The sequence below is a fragment of the Podarcis tiliguerta genome, assembly GCF_965153285.1.
Source record: "Podarcis tiliguerta genome assembly, chromosome: 8".
NCBI lineage: Eukaryota > Metazoa > Chordata > Lepidosauria > Squamata > Lacertidae > Podarcis > Podarcis tiliguerta.
The window spans coordinates 69,020,691-69,041,791 of record NC_139541.1 but is presented as its reverse complement, the minus strand read 5'-3'; the positions used below and the strand labels follow the sequence as shown (position 1 = coordinate 69,041,791).

Sequence of the window (21,101 nt, the reverse complement as noted above, 5' to 3'; positions counted from 1 at the left end):
TTTAACTTTCAGTGAGGGGATAAAAATAAAGAAAGCTATACCTAGCCTTCTTTCAAAACTTTCCCAGGAACAGTGCTGAGGGAACCCCCCCCCCCATGTACCCATCCAAGTCATTGTTACATATTTAGACTCAAGAGAGATTAAGACAAAATTAAGCCAGATGTCTTTATTAGGCATAATCTGTTCACTCTCACATACCTTTAATTAAAAGATCTGAAGAAATAGATTTACTGAACAAAGTCATTCTAATGAGATTTTGCCAAGGATTACCCAAATTATAGGATTAAATTCATCAATTCACCATTCACCCAAACACCAGTTTCCCCTTAGTACAATTTAGTAGCTTCAGTCTGGAACTTTCAGTTTACCAAGTGAATCTTCTCTCACTTTCCTGCTTGGCAGGGGGTTGGACTCAATGGCCCTTGTGGTCTCTTCCAACTCTATGATTCTATGATTGCACACTGAGAAGGGGAAAGAGAAAGTGAAAGAAAGTAGCAGTTAGAACATAAAATGGTCTGAACCAGTGGTGCAGTTAGGCAAAATAAAGATTCAATGATCTTATGGAACATCTCTTTTTTAGGTCCTTCAAAATGTCACCTTTTCTGTTTGGGATCCCTCCAGTCCACCATACTGAGTGGAGCTATAGACTTCTACCCTCAAGTCCCACCTGGTGGCATTGCTAGACCAAACAAGCCTCTACTTTAGTAAATTCAGTGAAGCTCCTAATGTAATAATTGCTGAGTTTGCTCTCATTCAAGGCAGCAGGGGAAGCCCTGTGTCCCCTTGGTGTTCTTTCTTTCTTTATTTATTTCTGGCCAGGGATTCTGAGCATTTCCATGTGCCTGGATCTACCTACTTTTTAATTTCCAGAACGCACATTATTATAGTGTTTCTCTGCGGCATCATGAGAACATAGGAAGCTGCTTTATTCCGATTCAGACCATTGGTCCATCTAGCTCAATTGTATGTACCATGAGTGACAGCAGGGGTTCAGATAGGAGTTTTCCCCAGTCCTGCCTGAAGGCACCAGGAATTGAACATGAAACCTTCTGCATGCAAAGTAAATACTCTACCACTGAGCTACTTCCCTTCTCCAAATCAAAAGGGTGGCTAGGCCCAACAGCTCCTGTCAGAGACGTCGGCTAGAGGAACTTGGCCCAGGCCCACCACAAGCCTTGTTGCCTGAAACCTTGTTTTGCGCATTGATGAATAATTGGAACATGTTGCACAGTAAAATAATATGCAAGATGCATATTGGGCGACACACAAACAAAAGGAGTTGATTCAAGTGCTCGAGAAATCTAACCATGGCACAATTTGATAAGATACTAATTAAGAAGTCATATCACAGTGGTTCTTCACAGTGGTTTATTTTCCCTTTTCTAAGTCATTTTATGGTTATTTAAGGAGAATTTTTGGACACCCTTCAAAGTCAACCAATTTAATTATCTCTGCTGTTCTTAGTAATGAATGTTGTATTTTAACTTTGTTATTGTATATCATTTTCTTCTTGTTAATTGCCTTGTGGGGATTGTTAGGGGTGAATGTGGGTCGGTGGGTGGGTGTGTATCTAAGTTTGCTGACAGAAAAGCACAGAACATTTATGAAAGAAGCCCATATGGCTTGCCTCACCTTCATTTCATACAGGTTTTCCCATTCATGTCAATAGAACGGGCAATACTACCTACCCATACCCATGAGAACAGAGAAGAGTTGCTTCCACTGAAATGAATGGGTAAACCATTCCAGTTGGGAACTCCACATATATATTTGAATCCCATCACTTGCAAGGGACTGTAGAATTCCAGGGCATTTCTGAAGATCCAATTGGCTGGATCTCATCCAGTTTTAATAAAATAGTCTGTCAGACCAGATTCCATTTTTTCATCACTCTAATTTTGTTAGTTTTGTGGTTTTGTGGTTTAGATAGAATCCAACACATTCTTTACTCCACTAGAGGGCCTGCTACTGCCTTCCCCACCAGTGGAGCCAAGTAGAAAGCTGCCAAGTTCTTGGTGGTGGCAGCAAAAAGTCTGGATTGTTGTGTTGCAGCCAAACTTTTGAATTGGATCAACTTGGTGGTGAAATGTGGGGAGGGGAGGAGAGAGATAGAGAGATTTGGAACCTCTTATGGGGCACCATTTCACCAACATGCTTTTGCAATTGTCAGTGGAGCTCTTTTTGATGGCCTCCATTCAGTCATCCACAAGGAGAAGCAATTAAAAGCTAACTTACCAGGAGGTGAAATCTCTGGCTGTCCAAGATGTCAACAACCCAGGAACATCAATTACTTTCACTTCATTTGGGCCAATTAGGTCATCCGTCTGATCATTGTTGAAGTTTCCACATGCCCCACATACTTGGCCGTTCAAATCTGGACTAGCAGTCACCTGCACCCCTCCAGCTAGGTCCAGTTTTACTTCAACTTGAGGTGAACTCAGGGTGATGACTTCACCAGACAGATTAAGTATTATTGACTCTGTGATTTTGGATGGGATCTGAACTGGCAGCCCATTCACCTGAAACACACAAAACAGTTAAACAGGACAGAGAAAAGAGAAGCATACAGTGAAACAGGGTTCTCTTCCAAGTGCTTGGCAGCAAATTAGAGCTATAAGGTTTAACTGGTTTAATCTGGAAGATTGGGGTTGGGGTACATGTGGCCAGCCAGAGGTTGTGGGACTACAACTCCCATCATCTTTTATCATTGGCCATGGTTTTGAGATGATGGGAGCTGGAGTCCATTAACATCTGAAGGGTCATAAGTTCCTCATTCCTGCAGAGTATACTGATTTGTTGATGACTGAGAGCAGTCTTGGGGGCTAGACCCTGCACCACCACATGGAATGGTTAGGCGAATGCCGCTGGTCCCCATGAATACCATGATTTTTGTGGTGGCAGCCATGTTTTGTTTTTGTTTCTTACCCACATTGTGATGGAAATTCCATTTCAGATCAAGGGAATGCCCAGATGGAAACCCAGACAAGGAGGGCCCTGGGACAGCATCTTTCATTTTTCAAGGGCACCTAGAACAGCTCTGTTAAGGGCCCCATGTTTGATTACATTTATATCGTACCTTTTCTCCAAGAACCGTATGGTGTTGTACATGATTCTCCACCCCAGGCCCCTCATTTTATCTTCATAAACCCTGTGCAGTAGGTTAGCTACCCCACCCTGTATTTTTGGAAGCCTTGTAAGAAGCTACTGCAGAAGAGTAAATTTGACTAACATCATGAGATGAACTGGTGCCTGAATGGTGATACCAAAGGGGCAGTGATTCTTTGGGGAAGCTGAGGCCTAGGCATTTGATCAGACTAATTTTATCCTTGGATAATTGTAGCTGACATAGTAGTAGTGGCTAAAATAGGCTTGCCATATTTCAAAAAGTAAAATTTCTTTTTTCGGAAGCCACCATAGTTGTTGAACTTTGTTTTTTTATTGGTTCTTTTTTTTAAGGAAGCTTCCGCTTTCTGGCTAGGCCCTGGGTGGCATATTTCAGTTCTTCAAAGCTGGGCTGTTATGGACTCCTTCACAAAGAGAGAGATTTTAGATTTAGATTTGCAGAGTTGGAAGGGACCCTTAGGATCATCTCGTCCAACCCCCTGCAATGCAGGAATCTTTCACCCAACACATGGGACTCAAACCCACAACCCTGAGATTAAGAGTATCATGCTAAGAGTGTGTGTGTGTGAGAGAGAGAATGCTTAATGCACGCATACAAACAAAACCCTCCCTGCTCAGAATTCCTTTCCTGACAGATGTGGAGCATTTCAATTCAAGAGATCGGGGGGGGGACAGAAAACAAAACAAAACCCAGGTTGCCATATGTCCAGGAAATTCCTGGCATCTCTTAAAATTCAAAAAATCCCCCCTGGACACCATTTTAGGTGTCCGATTTGCTGCCATGACCAGAATTTTCCAGACGTATGGCAAGCCTAGGCTAAAACATCCAGGACCAAGGTGAAACTGTTCAGACATCCTTGTCATTTTTGCTACTGCTAGGAGGAGTAATGTTGCAACATTGATACTACGAAAATGTTGGTGAGGGGTTTTATTTGCCATTACATTTACCTTATGTTGCTTCTTTATTATGGCTGTTAATATGAAATTATTATCGCAATTGTTGATTTTATGATGTTGTGTTCTCATAAGCCAGTTTGAGCATAATTTTGTGTGTGAGAGAGAGGGGGGGGGAGCGGCATACAACTAAAGTGGTTGTGGTGATGATGTTTATAATACAGTGACTGACCCAAAGTCATGGCAAAGTGGGGGATAATAAAATAAATATTGTATAAATAAATATTTTAATACGTAAGTAAAACTTCTCCCTTTCTTGTTCAGCTTTCTACTTACCCAGGCCTCCTTCTGTCTATTCACAGTAATAAATAGACCCTTGTAGAAGAAATAGAGCAAGTTGGCAGTGACTACTCCATTGGGTGGACATGACGAAACTTCCACAATCACACGGAACCAATAATCAGAGTTGAAGTCACAAAGGGAAGTCAGTTGAAAGGTGCCAGGAGCAGGGACTTTCCCAGAAAGGCCATCAAAGGTGGATCAGGGAGCAGCGGGACTCTGTTGGGAAGATAGGTTTGAAAATATACAACCTGAAGGGTATGGAATTTCAAAAGCCTAAGCCTTCTGGGGCAGGATGAAACCAGGACATTGCCCTCTTCTATGTGGAAGATTTGGAACTAGTAGTTTAAGAGATCTGCTTCCTCCTTAGTCTTCTCTTTACTAGATTCAACATAACCAGTTCTTTTAGACTTTCTAGATAAGACCTTTTATAATCTTTGTTGCTCCCCTTGAAGCCTTTTTTATTTTGTAAATAACCTTTATTGTGGCACTGTGAACTGTGACTCCCTACTTAGAAACATTGGAAACTGCAATAGTCAGAGCCATTGGTCCATCTAGCAATATGTTGTCTATGCTCACGGGCAGTGGCATTCCAAGATTTCAGGCAAGGGACATTTTGCGGTTGACCTGGAGTTGCTGGGGACTGAACGACCTTGAAAAGTGCTTTTTTAAAATTTCAAAGGAAGTTCCCATTGGCACCAATGGAGGGCTGAATCTATAATGCCCTGTCAATAAGGAACCCAAGAAAATAAAGAGAATCCAACAGTGTTTACCCCTCTGTTCACAAGAACAAGCAATCATCAAAAGTTACCTATCCTGTTGCATCGCATGATGCCATCGATCACCTCGCAAGTTTCTTCTCCTTGGCAAGTGATGGCCTCACACCTGAACCCTCCAACTGCAGTGCAGATGCATTTCTCCTTGCAGTCATTGAGCACCACAGGTTCATTAGGCTAGGGATCAAGAGATAACACTGGTATACAGGGGGGAAGGGTCAGAGAACACAGCCTAGGACCACTTGGAAAAGAAAGATTTTCATAGTAAAGGAAACCATCACTGAAAACTTAAGATGAGCTGGACTTGATCTGGCCACTGGGCATCGAGACCAGAATTCTGTTCCCATGGTGGCCAACAAAAAGCCCTATAGGAAGTCTGCAAGCCGAATCTGAGTACAACAACATTCTTGCTCCAGCAGCAGAGATAGAAGCTAGCCATCATGACTAATAGCCATGGATAGCTTTCTGTTCCAGAAATATTTCTAATCCTCTTTCACAACCATTCAAGTTAGTGGCCACCACTGCCTCTTGTGGGAGTGAATTCCATAGTTTAACCAGAGATGGCTGACAAAAAGGGTTGTGTATAGGCAATCCAATACTATCCCCATCACCACCACTGCCTCCCTCTCCACATACCGGGAAATATCTGCCACGCTCAAAGCAGCCACACTCATCCAAGGAGATGCATTTGAGGCCATCAAAGAAGAAGCCAGGATCACACTGGCAGCCCTCGACACAGTATTCCGGGCATCGAATGTGGTCAGTCAGTCCAGCACAGTTGGTTTCACAGATGTTGGAACAAGTGGTATAATAACTGTTGACAGGGCAAGTCACGGCTACAAGAAAAGGGACACAGAGGGTTAATCGGTGGGTCCCGCATATAGCAGAAGCAGCAGAACTAAACCTGCCTGCTTTGGATGGGCATATGTGATGCTGGCCAGAGCAATGCTAGTCAACAAAAAGACCAGGTCACAGGACCAATGAGATTTACCCCTTGGACAAGTGGAAGGAAGCAATGGAGGTTGATCCATTAGAGATTCTGAGATGCTAGCCCAACAACCTCAGTCGGCCCCCAAGTGGTCCTTGCTTGCTTACAACACCTTTTTACTTACAACAAGTCGGCAATGGTTCTGCCCGTCATTGCCTCAGGCACCACTTACTCCTAGTCTCCTTGCCTTGTGCCTTGCCTGTCTCAGTGGGTACCAACCACCACTGGAAAGAAGGGAAAGCAGAATCAAGGTTCTCTTGGTACTCACGGCAGAAGGTTGCGCTTCTCCAGGGCTCAATAGTGACCCTGGCCTCCTGGCAGGCTTTCATGTAGCTCTGGAGGCTCTGGCACAGGATCTGTTGGTCACCACCTCCTACACACAGGTCATTGATGCAGTTGTCCAGATATGGCTCGGGGTTCACTATGGCATGGCATGCACTGAATGGACCATTGGATGCAGTGAGGAGCCCACAGGAGCTGGGCTGTTTGAAAGCTTCTTTCTTCTCCTCCGCACAAACTAAACAGCCGTCTGCACCACACCCATCCGTGCAGGATACGCCCAGGACTGGAATTTTCCAGGCGGCACCAAATTCATTCACATCACTGACCACGGTGCCATCAGGGAGCTGAAGATCGTCACTCTGGTCTCCATTGTAGTTCCCACACAAGCCGCCTACGTAGTCCTGGTAGATGCTGGGAATAGTGACCCTCACGTGGGAATACAGGTCGTAGGTCAGTGCAAAGCCAAAGGTGGAGTCTATTGTGATACTGATCCCATGCTGAAAGATTCTAAGTTGCCCAGACAAAAGATTCACAGGGAGGCGTTGCAATACTCCATCCACCTGGAAAAATAAAGGGGATTGGCCTACTGAGTAGGGTGTGCTATGCAGAATAAGGGCCAATATATCTGAAGGAGCGTCTCCACCCCCATCGTTCTACCCGGACACTGAGGTCCAGCACCGAGGGCCTTCTGGCGGTTCCCTCACTGCGAGAAGCCCAGTTACAGGGAACCAGGCAGAGGGCCTTCTCGGTAGTGGCGCCTTCCCTGTGGAACACCCTCCCACCAGATGTCAAAGAGAACAACAACTACCAGGCTTTTTAGCCTTTTTAACCTGGCTGATGGACTGAATTGATGGATTGGAAAGACTCTAAAAATTTGTAAAAAGGATTGGCAGCACCCGATACCGGGGTATGAGATGGGGGAAAAAATTGGAGATCATTAAGTAAAATTTGACAAAATATGGTTTTAATAAGTATTTTGAGGGGATGACGGAAGGAAGTTAACTGGTTCCAGGAGTAAGATAAGGAAAATGAAAAATTAAGATATAAGGGTATATAATTATAGAATTTAAGATTAGAAGTTTTAAGATAAATTCTCTTTTTCTATTATTATTGGTTTTTTTTAAAAAAAGAGGTAAAGGTAACTAAGGGAAAAAGTATCAAAAGTTGGAGGGAATTTGCCGATTAGATTAAAATCAGGAATATAAAGAGGGAGGTGGGAGGAAGCCATGGAAACAAGTTAAAGGAAAAAAGGGAATGTGAGACTTTGTGTTGTGTGGGGTATTTTTGTGTTTTGTTTTTTTGGGATTTTTGTGTTGGGGGATGGGGAAGAGGGTTTTTTATTTTTTGTTTTTCTTTTCTCCTTTTTTTTTCTTTTTTTGTGGATATGTTTTGTTTTATGTTGTTGGAAAATCTCAATAAATATTATTTTTTTAAAAAAAACAACTACCAGGCTTTTAGAAGACATCTGAAGGCAGCCCTGTTTAGGGAAGCTTTTAATGTTTGATGTATATTAATATTCTTTTGGAAGCCGCCCAGAGTGGCTGGGGAAGCCTAGCCAGATGGGCGGGGTATAAATAATAAATTATTATTATTATTATTATTATTATTATTATTATTATTATTATTATCTAGCCAAGATGCCATTCACACAATTAACAGCTGGGGACTGAAAAATATATTGAAAGCTCACATGGAATGGACCTCGGCAAGAGAGATAGGGTCTTTAACATTTTTGCGCTTTGTCATAGAAACAGGATGGGTCATCTGCAGCTGCTATTTCTGTTGGGCTAGAGAAGGAAAGCTTCCATTCACTCAAATGGGATCTCTTTTCCAATGCAAGGAGCAAACACAGGGAGGGGATGATTCAGATTTGAAAGTTTAGCAGTGTGTGGGGGTGATGGTGATGATGTGTAAGGCTTCCCTACTGCACATACCCATCAGGGTGCAAACTTGGATCATGCTACCGAGCCTGCAATTGACATCTTAGAACCATTCACACAGTAGTTATGTGTGTGAAAACTACTGCTTCTACTCTGGCCCTAAAAGAAGGATGATGAGCAAATCATCTCCAAAACAATCTTCTAACCCATAGGCAAATATTGCAGGATGATTAGTGGGTGGCCTGATCCTGGTTACAGAGTGAGTAGGAGATGAACGCCCACCCCACCAAGCGTGTCGATTTAGCAGCATGAAGAGACTCACCAGCACTACTCCCCAGTTGTTCCTCAGCAAAACAAGCTGTCTGTCAAGGACCTCCACATGGACCATCGTGGGAAGTGTGATCTCCCCATTGCCCCAAGGCTCATTCTTGACAATAACAACTAAGGGTTTCAAGCTCTGGGTTGGCTTCTGCAGCTTGGTTAAAACGTAGGTGCAGGTGCCCTGGAAGTTAATGATTCGGCCATCGAAGGTCAGATAGAGGTCACCAACCACCGAGCAGGTGGCGTTTCCAACTGCGTGGCATTTGCGGTACCCTTCCACCGTTTTGCATTCTTCATCGGGGGTGCAGGGAGTGGTAACACACACCACGTTTCCACCAGCCTGGCACCTGCAACGTTCTTCGCAAGTTGGATAGAAATCTTCCAAGGCTGGATAGTAGCGTCCCTTGTAGAAGCAGCCACACTCAGACATAGGGACGCAAGTGTCAGAGCTCCTGACGAAGCCCTCATTGCACACACAGCCCTCCTCGCACTTCTCCGGGCATTGAGGCGGGACATGCAGGCTGCTGCAGGTCTGGTCACAGGCCTTGGCGCAATGTTCATAGTGACTGTTGAGCAGACAGGGTAGGGCTGCAAGTGCAAAACAGAGAGATTAGCCAATGTTATGCTTTAGTGGTCTCGTTCAAATCTTGCATCTACAAAGCAGTAGAGGCTGGTCCATTTGGGGCAATATGGACCTGCCCCACTAAACTCGGCCTGGCTTTACCCAGCCCCACCTGAGTGCTTTCTTACTTTCAACCAGTGCAGTGGGTGGCAATAGCTGCCAGCTTCCTTCCCCTAAGTCTTTGTGTTGCCCCGTAAAACCCTGCAAGGAGGAGGATGGGGAGAAAACTAGAATTTGTTGTCTCCGTTTCTCATTGTTTCTGGCTCCAACTACTGTTGAGCTCCCTGCCTTGCTCACTACGAATCCTGCCATCACTGCTAAGAGAGGATCAATGTGAAGCCACATCACAGGTGCATGGTTGCTAGAGTCACAAACAGAGGATGGTATGATATCATATTCTCTCACCTTTTCTGGCAGGAGGGGGAACAATCGAAAGTGGAATCTTCTTCTTCCTGTCACACTTTTCCAGCAGAGAGCACACTGTATTTTGAATTGGACTATGAACTTTTACAACTTTAAAGGATGGTTGCCTGGATCTGTCTAAAGCCCTGTAGCCTGGGCAAGGCATATATTTGACTAAACATGTCAGTGTGTGCGTTTATATAGACAATTTGAGAGTGATTTCTTTGTTAAAAGGGAAACATAGAAGGGAGATGATGAAAGACTGTCTGGTGGGCTTGGAGAGTTACCTCTTTCTTCTCTCATTCCTTCTCCCCTGTTTCTAAACTGTTCTTTTATCTGCACTGTTCCCTCCTCTCATTATCTGCCCCTAGACCCTGCTGGAAATGAACTTGACCTTACTAGCAGGAACTGCTTCAAACAATGGAGCACTCACGGCAGAAGGTTGCAGACCTCCAGGGGTATATGGTGACCCCAACAGCTCGGCAGTCTGCGGCATAGCTGGCGATGGCCGCGCACATGAAGGCATAGCGTCCCTTGTAGAAACAATAGTCATAGATGCAATCTTGGAAGGCGCCCTCTTCGTCAACCTGGCCATGGCACTCCCGGAAGGGCCCATCCTTGGCCACAATAAGCCCACATTCCTGGCCTGCTGCACGCTGCTGGGCAGCTAATTCTTCCATCCCTGGGCATTTGGGGTCCGCTATCTCCTTGCATTTTGGGTCAATGTTCTCAATTCCACTGCCGCCAAATACTGGCCTCTCGGGAATGAGAATGCTCCCAGGCACAAGGGCATCATCTTCAGGGTTCCCATTGAAGTTTCCACACAGGCCACGCAGGATGTCGGCATAGGTGTTGGGCACCGTGACTGACACCTTGCTGTTCCAGTTGAAGGTCACCACGAGGCCAAAAACAGTCTCAATCACAGCATCCTGGCCCCTCCTATATAACTTGATTCTTCCTCCAGCTGCACTATAGGGAAGGAAGGTGAGCAAGCCTTCGACCTAGGAAGACAGGAGAAGATGCTGCTGTTGAAAAAATGAAAAGGATATTTGGGGCTCTTGTTTCCCACCCCCATAATCTCAACAGGAGCTGTGGCCAACTCCAGTCCAGGGGTCTAGTGTGGCCTTGCAAGTCTCTATCTGACACCTTTCACCTTTCTGCATTCACACACCCTGCCCCCGATTTGCACCCCCACAACTTAATAGGGAGGAGGAGGTGGTCAGAATTAGTTTTCATTGGCTCTCAGCCAGTGGACAGTGGCCACAACACAACAGTCCTCTGCAAATGTCCAGTGGACAGTGGCCACAACACAACAGTCCTCTGCAAATGGCACCTGAGGGGACTAATCACTATCATAATGATATCCCAATGTTAGCCAGACTTACCAAGACTTTGCCAGAATATTGCCTGCTGACTATAATCTCAACATCATACACGTTGACTTGAACACTCCGGGTCCAGGTCACAGCAGGATTTCTCCGGTATTCATTCTGAACATAGACGCTGAACCCTTCCAGTTCCAAGGGTCCGTTGAAAACCTCAGCAAGCACATAGGCACAGGGCCCTTGGAAATCAAATCTCTTTTTGTCAAAGCTCAAGTAGTGGGGATCCCCGGATGCAGAGCAGGTGCTGTTCCCAGTCGGATAGCATCCCCGCACGCCTTTGACCACTTGGCACCGTTCCGTTGGTTTGCAAGCACTAGCTGCACACTCCACCACCCTCCTGGTCGGGTTGCACACACAACGCTTCTGGCACATGTCATCCGCCCAGAAAGCCTCATTGGGGGCATAGGGGCGCCCTTCGTACAGACAACCACAGCTGCTCTTGGGGATGCATGATCCTTGGCTCAGCACAAAACCCTCAAGGCACTGGCAGCCTTCGACACACACAGCTGGGCAGAGCTTTGGCCCTTGAATTTGGTCATCCGTGCAGGTGGCTGGGCAGGCTGTTCCGCAGATTTGGTACTGGCTGTTTGGAGGGCAGTCCAGATCTGTAGGGAAGAGAAGGGGTTGGGTGGGTCACAGTGGTGATGTTATACTGACCCTACTGGCAACATGGACTAACACAGCAGGTGGATTCCTAATACAAATCTTGAGACTGAGAGCCTGGTCTTCTGCCCTGCCACCCAGTTCCTACACTGAGTGCACTACTGTGCATTTATATTGGATCACATCCCAACTATGCATTCATATCACTTTTAGACCACTTTAAGAATTATGATTTCCCCCAGAGAATCCTAGGAATGGTGGCTTGTTATTTCGGAGACCGCTCACCTTTAAGACCCCCATCTGAAACAAGGCCCCCTTCAGTTAGTTCATCCCCTTCTTTCCCGTGCTTTGCATACTCACAGCATCCAGAGTCCCTTCTCCAGTCACCAATTTGGGCTCCCTTGCTCTGGCAGGCATTGGCATAGGCTGCCAGGGCATCACACAAGGACTGTTTGTTGCCTTCGGTGGAGCAGACGTCAAACACACAGTTTGTAAAGTAGATTGTGGGGGGCACCTTGGCATGGCAAGAAGCAAAGGGGCCATTGGAAACCTTGGTTAGCAGACCACAGTAGGCCTCTGACTCATACCTCTGGGCCTGATCGGATTCACAAGTCTTACATGGCCCATTGCAATCATGCCAGCAAAGGCTGCCAATAGTCGGCACCTCCCAGCTTTCACCAAAGGCCGGGATGTTAGGGGCTGTGGTGCCTGCAGGGGTTTCAAAGTCATCGCTGGGATTCTCGTTATAATTCCCACATAGGCCACCGACAGCCTCCTGATAAGCACTGCTGATGGTGACGCGGAGATGGTGACTCCAGTCGTAAGATACCTTCAGCTGGAAGTCCGTGGAAAGTATGACAGAGGTGCCAACCTGCAAAATTTGCAAGTTCCCACCCTTCAGATAAATGGGCAAGTGTGCCCGGATACCATTGATCTGTATTACAGAGGAAGAAAGACACAAGAGGGTAAAATCACCTTTTGCTCATGCGTAGCAGCAGAAGCTAAGCTAAACTAAACTAAGCCTGCTTCTCCATCTATTGGGCTACAAGTTTTGGCTGTTTTTGGATACGATTGGACACCATCTGGATGCCATGAACCTTAAAAAACTGCATGGATTTGAACCATATTGGACATGTTTGTTCCTCAGATCCATGAGCAGGTTTTCCTCTTTCTTTGGATATGAGTGGCTGGCATTTTGAATCATGGAAGGAACCTTTAGAAGCTGCACTGATCCTTTGGTTTCTTCTGCTTCCCTGACAATGCCAGGTACAAATTTGCTGGTGGCTTATATGTAAAGATGTCTCATAGGTCAAGATGGCAGGGTCTAAAAATGTCACCAGTCTTTTGTTTTACAACTTGAACATGTGCAGTAACCATCAGCTCACATGGCCGTCATGGACTCGTAAGTGGCATTGAACCTGCCTTCTGAATCAACTCTGAATCGATCAATACTCACCTGTACAAAACCAATTTCTGATCTGGTCATGGTGATGGTATACCCATAAACCTCAGTTGTCACCACGGACACATAGGACACTGCTTTGTTCCCCCGGTTTTCATTCTTGGCAAAGATATGGAAAGATGGAAGTCTGAAGCTTTCAGCACGTGTTTTGACAATAGTATAGGTGCAAGTGCCTTGGAAGTCATACTTGCGTCCGTCAAAAGTGTTGTAGTGCGGGTCACCCATTGCCCAGCAGGTATCATTAGAGGATGGCACACAGTGCGGTTGACCATTTATCATCTTGCACACCATGCCTCTTCGGCACTTTACAATGGTACAGCTGGGTGGTGGTACAACTAAGGACAGGAGGGAGAAAGTTAGTTGCCTGTCAACCTATTGGAGTTGAAGGAAAGCTTCCTACATCATCATTATTAATATTATTGAAAGAATATCAGGTTTCTAACTTCTGATACACTATTGCATCTAATATTCCTAAATCCAGGAATTCAAATTTGGAAACCCTACTTTAAAAATGAAAGAAGAGAATAATAATTTAAAAATTCTGCAAGCAAACAGATGAGGGGGTCACATCTCTCACAACTTGCTATAAGATTACAATGAATCACTGTTCCCTTCACAGCAGCATTGAGGAGGCCAACACAGTTTTGGAACCGTGGGGAGGGAATGTTCAATTCTGTCTCTATGTGCTGCTAGAGTGTTAACAAATACTGCCTCTCTGAAAGTGCTTTTTACGTTTCAAAGGAAGTGCCCATTGCCACCAGTGGAGGGCTGAATTCATAATGCCCAGCACTCCTTGCCTATTTCGCAGGAATCCAAGAGAATACAGGGAATCCAAAAATCCCTCTGTTCATGGAGAAAAGTAATCATCACAAGTCACCTTTCTTGTGGCATTGCATGACGCCATCGATCACCTTGCAAGTTTCTTCTCCTTGGCAAGTGATGGCCTCACACCTGAACCCTCCAGCTGCAGTGCAGATGCATTTCTCCTTGCAGTCATTGAGCACCACAGGTTCATTAGGCTAGGGATCAAGAGATAACACTGGTATACAGGGGGAAAGGGTCAGAGAACACAGCCTAGAACCACTTGGGGGGAAAAGATTTCCATAGTAAAGGAAACCACCATTGAAAACGTAAGACTAGCCAGGCTTGATCTGGCCACTGGGCATCGAGACCAGAATTCTGTTCTCACAGTAGCCAACAAGAAGCCCTATAGGAAGTTTGCAAGCCAGAGCTGAGTACAACAACATTCTTGCTCCAGCAGCAGAGATAGAAGCTAGCCATCACGACTAATAGCCATGGAGAGCTTTCTGTTCCAGAAATATTTCTAATCCTCTTTCACAACCATTCAAGTTAATGGTCACCACTGCCTCTTGTGAGAGTGAATTCCATAGTTTAACCAGAGATGGCTGATCAAAAGGGTTGTGTATAGGCAATCCAATACTATCCCCATCACCACCACTGCCTCCCTCTCCACATACCGGGAAATATCTGCCACGCTCAAAGCAGCCACACTCATCCAAGGAGATGCATTTGAGGCCATCAAAGAAGAAGCCAGGATCACACTGGCAGCCCTCGACACAGTATTCCGGGCATCGAATGTGGTCAGTCAGTCCAGCACACTGGGTTTCACAGATGTTGGAACAAGTGGTATAATAACTGTTGGCAGGGCAAGTCACGGCTACAAGAAAAGGGACACAGAGGGTTAATCGGTGGGTCCCTCATATAGCAGAAGCAGCAGAATTAAACCTGCCTGCTTTGGATGGGCATATGTGATGCTGGCCAGAGCAATGCTAGTCAACAAAAAGACCAGGTCACAGGACCAATGAGATTTACCCCTTGGAGAAGTGGAAGGAAGCAATGGAGGTTGATGCGTTAGAGATGATGAGATGCTAGCCCAACAACCTCAGTCAGCCCCCAAGTGGTCCTTGCTTGCTTACACCTTTTTACTTACAACAAGTCGGCAATGGCTCTGCCCGTCATTGCCCCAGGCACCACTTACTCCTAGTCTCCTTGCCTCGTGCCTTGCCTGTCTCAGTGGGTACCAACCACCACTGGAAAGAAGGGAAAGCAGAATCAAGGTTCTCTTGGTACTTACGGCAGAAGGTTGCGCTTCTCCAAGGCTCAATAGTGACCCTGGCCTCCTGGCAGGCTTTCATGTAGCTCTGGAGGCTCTGGCACAGGATCTGTTGGTCACCACCTCCTACACACAGGTCATTGATGCAGTTGTCCCGATATGGCTCGGGGTTCACTATGGAATGGCATGCACTGAATGGACCATCGGATGCAGTGAGGAGCCCACAGGAGCTGGGCTGTTTGAAAGCTTCTTTCTTCTCCTCCGCACAAACTAAGCAGCCCTGTGCACCACACCCATCCGTGCAGGGTACGCCAACAACTGGAATTTTCCAGGCGGCACCAAATTCATTCTCATCAGTGACCACGGTGCCATCAGGGAGCTGAAGATCGTCACTCTGGTCTCCATTGTAGTTCCCACATAAGCCACCTACGTAGTCCTGGTAGATGCTGGGAATAGTGACCCTCACATGGGAATACAGGTCGTAGGTCAGTGCAAAGCCAAAGGTGGAGTCTATTGTGATACCTATCCCATGCTGAAAGATTCTGAGTTGCCCAGACAAAAGATTCACAGGGAGGCGTTGCAATACTCCATCCACCTGGAAAAATAAAGGGGATTAGCCTACTGAGTAGGGTGTGCTATGCAGAATAAGGACCAATATATCTGAAGGAGCGTCTCCACCTCCGTCGTTCTACCCGGACACTGAGGTCCAGCACCGAGGGCCTTCTGGCGGTTCCCTCACTGCGAGAAGCCAAGTTACAGGGAACCAGGCAGAGGGCCTTCTCGGTAGTGGCGCCTTCCCTGTGCAACACCGTCCCACCAGATGTCAAAGAGAACAACAACTACCAGGCTTTTAGAAGACATCTGAAGGCTGCCCTGTTTAGGGAAGCTTTTAATGTTTGATGTATTTTAATATTCTTTTGGAAGCCGCCCAGAGTGGCTGAGGAAGCCCAGCCAGATGGGCGGGGTATAAATAATAAATTATTATTGTTGTTATTATTATTATTATTATTATTATTATTATTATTATTATTATTATTATATCTAGCCAAGATGCCATTCACACAATTAACAGCTGGGGACTGAAGAATATATTGCAAGCTCACATGGAATGGACCTCGGCAAGAATGGTAGGGTCTTTAACATTTTTGCGCTTTGTCATAGTCCCGAAACAGGATGGGTCATCTGCAGCTGCTATTTCTGTTGGGCTAGAGAAGGAAAGCTTCCATTCACTCAAATGGGATCTCTTTTTCAATGCAAGGAGCAAACACAGGGAGGGGATGATTCAGATTTGAAAGTTTAGCAGTGTGTAGGGGTGACGGTGATGATGTGTAAGGCTTCCCTACTGCACATACTCACCCATCAGGGTGCAAACTTGGATCATGCTACCGAGCCTGCAATTGACATCTTAGAACTATTCGCACAGTAGTTATGTGTGTGAAAACTACTGCTTCTACTCTGGCCCTAAAAGAAGGATGATGAGCAAATCATCTCCAAAACAATCTTCTAACCCTTAGGCAAATATCTCAGGATGATTAGTGGGTGGCCTGATCCTGGTTACAGAGTGAGTAGGAAATGAACGCCCACCCCACCAAGCTTGTCGATTTAGCAGCATGAAGAGACTCACCAGCACTACTCCCCATTTGTTCCTCAGCAAAACAAGCTGCCTGTCAAGGACCTCAACATAGACCATCGTGGGAAGTGTGATCTCCCCATTGCCCCAAGGCTCATTCTCGACAATAACAACTAAGGGTTTCAAGCTCTGGGTTGGCTTCTGCAGCTTGGTTAAGACGTAGGTGCAGGTACCCTGGAAGTTAATGATTCGGCCATCGAAGGTCAGATAGAGGTCACCAACCACCGAGCAGGTGGCGTTTCCAACTGAGTGGCACTTGTGGTACCCTTCCACCGTTTTGCATTCTTCATTGGGGGTGCAGGGAGTGGTAACACACACCACGTTTCCACCAGCCTGGCACCTGCAATGTTCCTCGCAAGTTGGATAGAAATCTTCCAAGGCTGGATAGTAGCGTCCCTTGTAGAAGCAGCCACACTCAGACATAGGGACGCAAGTGTCAGAGCTCCTGACGAAGCCCTCATTGCACACACAGCCCTCCTCGCACTTCTCCGGGCATTGAGGCGGGACATGCAGGCTGCTGCAGGTCTGGTCACAGCCCTTGGTGCATTGTTCATAGTGACTGTTGAGCGGACAGGGTAGGGCTGCAAGTGCAAAACAGAGAGATTAGCCAATGTTATGCTTTAGTGGTCTCATTCAAATCTTGCATCTACAAAGCAATAGAGGCTGGTCCATTTGGGACATTGGGGACCTGCCCCACTAAACTCAGCCTGGCTTTACCCAGCCCCACATGAGTGCTTTCTTACTTTCAACCAGTGCAGTGGGTGGCAACAGCTGCCAGCTTCTCTCCTAAGTCTTTGTGTTGCCCCATAAAACGCTGCAAGGAGGAGGATGGGGAGAACACTAGAATTTATTGTCTCCGTTTCTCATTGTTTCTGGCTCCATCTACTGTTGAGCTCCCTGCCTTGCTCCCTACACATCCTGCCATCAAAAGCTAAGAGAGGATCGATGTGAAGCCACATCACAGGTGCGCGGTTGCTAGAGTCACAAACAGGGGATGGTATGATATCATATTCTCTCACCTTTTCTGGCAGGAGGGGGAACAATAGAAAGCGGAATCTTCCTGTCACACTTTTCCAGCAGAGAGCACACTGTATTTTGAATTGGACTATGAATTTTTACAACTTTAAAGGATGGTTGCTTGGATCTGTCTAAAGCCCTGTAGCCTGGGCAAGACATTTATTTGACTAAACATGTGAGTGTGTGTGTTTATATAGACAATTTGAGAGTGATTTCTTTGTTAAAAGGGAAACATAGAAGGGAGATGATGAAAGTCTGTCTGGTGGGCTTGGAGAGTTACCTCTTTCTTCTCTCATTCGTTCTCCCCTGTTTCTAAACTGTTCTTTTATCTGCACTGTTCCCTCCTCTCATTATCTGCCCCTAGACCCTGCTGGAAATGAACTTGACCTTCCTAGGAGGAACTGCTTCAAACAATGGAGCACTCACGGCAGAAGGTTGCAGACCTCCAGGGGTATATGGTGACCCCAACAGCTCGGCAGTCTGCGGCATAGCTGGCGATGGCCGCGCACATGAAGGCATAGCGTCCCTTGTAGAAACAATAGTCGTAGATGCAATCTTGGAAGGCACCCTCTTCATCAACCTGGCCATGGCACTCCCGGAAGGGCCCATCCTTGGCCACAATAAGCCCACATTCCTGGCCCGCTGAACGCTGCTGGGCAGCTAATTCTTCCATCCCTGGGCATTTGGGGTCCGCTATCTCCTTGCATTTTGGGTCAATGTTCTCAATTCCACTGCCACCAAATACTGGCCTATCGGGAATGAGAATGCTCCCAGGCACAAGGGCATCATCTTCAGGGTTCCCGTTGAAGTTTCCACACAGGCCACGCAGGATGTCGGCATAGGTGTTGGGCACCGTGACTGACACCTTGCTGTCCCAGTTGAAGGTCACCACGAGGCCAAAAACAGTCTCAATCACAGCATCCTGGCCCCTCCTATATAACTTGATTCTTCCTCCAGCTGCACTATAGGGCAGGAAGGTGAGCAAGCCTTCGATCTAGGAAGACAGGAGAAGATGAAAAGGATATTTGGGGCTCTTGTTTCCCACCCCCATAATCTCAACAGGAGGTGAGGCAAACTCCAGTCCAGGGGTCTAGTGTGGCCGTGCAAGTCTCTATCTGACACCTTTCACCTTTCTGCATTCACACACCTAGCCCCAGCCCCCAATTTGCGCCACCCTTGAGTGCTCCTGCCTGGTTGGAAAGCCAAACTCCCACTGGTATATGCCCCAGTGTGGTCCTTCCACAACTTAATAGGGAGGAGGTGGTGGTCAGAATTAGTTTTCATTGGCTCTCAGCCAGCGGACAGTGTCCACAACACAACAGTCCTCTTCAAATGGCACCAGAGGGGACTTTTCACTATCATAATGATATCCCAATGTTATCCAGACTTACCAAGACTTTGCCAGAATATTGCCTGCTGACTATAATCTCAACATCATAGACGTTGACTTGAACACTCCGGGTCCAGGTCACAGCAGTATTTCCCCGGTATTCATTCTGAACATAGACGCTAAACCCTTCCAGTTCCAGGGGTCCGTTGAAAACCTCAGCAAGCACATAGGCACAGGGCCCTTGGAAATCAAATCTCTTTTTGTCAAAGCTCAAGTAGTGGGGATCCCCGGATGCAGAGCAGGTGCTGTTCCCAGTCGGATAGCATCCCCGCACGCCTTTGACCACTTGGCACCGTTCCGTTGGTTTGCAAGCACTAGCTGCACACTCCACCACCCTCCTGGTCGGGTTGCACACACAACGCTTCTGGCACATGTCATCCGCCCAGAAAGCCTCATTGGCGGCATAGGGGCGCCCTTCGTACAGACAACCGCAGCTGCTCTTGGGGATGCATGATCCTTGGCTCAGCACAAAACCCTCAAGGCACTGGCAGCCTTCGACACACACAGCTGGGCAGAGCTTTGGCCCTTGAATTTGGTCATCCATGCAGGTGGCTGGGCAGGCTGTTCCGCAGGTTTGGTACTGGCTGTTCGGAGGGCAGTCCAGATCTGTAGGGAAGAGAAGGGGTTGGGTGGGTCACAGTGGTGATGTTATATTGAACCTACTGGCAACATGGACTAACACAGCAGGTGGATTCCTAATACAAATCTGAGTGCACTACTGTGCATTTATATTGGATCACATCCCAACTATGCATTCATATCACATTTAGACAACTTTAAGAATTATGATTTCTCCCAGAGAATCCTGGGAACGGTGGCTTGTTATTTAGGAGACCGCTCACCTTTAAGACCCCCATCTGAAACAAGCCCCCCTTCAGTTAGTTCATCCCCTTCTTTTCCGTGCTTTGCATACTCACAGCATCCAGAGTCCCTTCTCCAGTCACCAATTTGGGCTCCCTCGCTCTGGCAGGCATCGGCATAGGCTGCCAGGGCATCACACAAGGACTGTTTGTTGCCTTCAGTGGAGCAGACGTCAAAAACACAGTTTGTAAAGTAGATTGTGGGGGGCACCTTGGCATGGCAAGAAGCAAAGGGGCCATTGGAAACCTTGGTTAGCAGACCACAGTAGGCCTCTGACTCATACTTCTGGGCCTGATCGGATTTGCAAGGCTTACATGGCCCATTGCAATCATGCCAGCAAAGGCTGCCAATAGTCGGCACCTCCCAGCTTTCACCAAAGGCCGGGATGTTAGGGGCTGTGGTGCCTGCAGGGGTTTCAAAGTCATCGCTGGGATTCTCGTTATAATTCCCACATAGGCCACCGACAGCCTCCTGATAAGCACTGCTGATGGTGACGCGGAGATGTTGACTCCAGTCGTAAGATACCTTCAGCTGGAAGTCCGTGGAAAGTATGACAGAGGTGCCAACCTGCAAAATTTGCAAGTTCCCACCCTTCAGATAAATGGGCAAGTGTGCCCGGATACCATTGACCTGTATTACAGAGGAAGAAAGAGACAAGAGGGTAAAATCACCATTTGCTCATGTGTAGCAGCAGAAGCTAAACAAAACTAAGCTAAGCCTGCTTCTCCATCTATTGGGCTACAAGTTTTGGCTGTTTTTGGATACGATTGGACACCATCTGGATGCCACGACCCTTAAAAAACTGCATGGATTTGAACCAAATTGGACATGTTTGTTCCTCAGATCCATGAGCAGGTTTTCCTCTTTCTTTGGATATGAGTGGCTGGCATTTTGAATCATGGAAGGAACCTTTAGAAGCTGCACTGATCCTTTGGTTTCTTCTACTTCCCTAGCAATGCCAGGTACAAATTTGCTGGTGGCTTATATGTAAAGATGTCTCATAAGTCAAGATGGCAGGGTCTAAAAATGTCACCAGTCTTTTGTTCTACACC

The 21,101-nt window shown here is 46.6% G+C and overlaps 1 protein-coding gene across 1 annotated transcript; it reads right to left on the bottom strand.

Moving 5' to 3' along the window:
* Window positions 1–5,324: 5,324 nt before the first annotated feature.
* LOC310683536 (IgGFc-binding protein-like) lies at window positions 5,325–20,369 on the bottom strand. Its single transcript, XM_083453468.1, has 14 exons — window positions 20,106–20,369; window positions 19,190–19,794; window positions 18,225–18,792; window positions 16,776–17,362; window positions 15,173–15,746; window positions 14,556–14,755; window positions 13,955–14,096; window positions 13,072–13,412; window positions 11,901–12,549; window positions 11,013–11,617; window positions 10,061–10,628; window positions 8,605–9,191; window positions 6,389–6,962; window positions 5,325–5,968 (listed from the first exon to the last, which is right to left on the bottom strand). Exons 2-14 carry the CDS (start codon window positions 19,730–19,732, stop codon window positions 5,577–5,579), a joined length of 6,330 nt encoding a protein of 2,109 aa, XP_083309594.1. The 5' UTR covers window positions 19,733–19,794; window positions 20,106–20,369; the 3' UTR covers window positions 5,325–5,576.
* Between the last annotated feature and the right edge of the window lie 732 nt (window positions 20,370–21,101).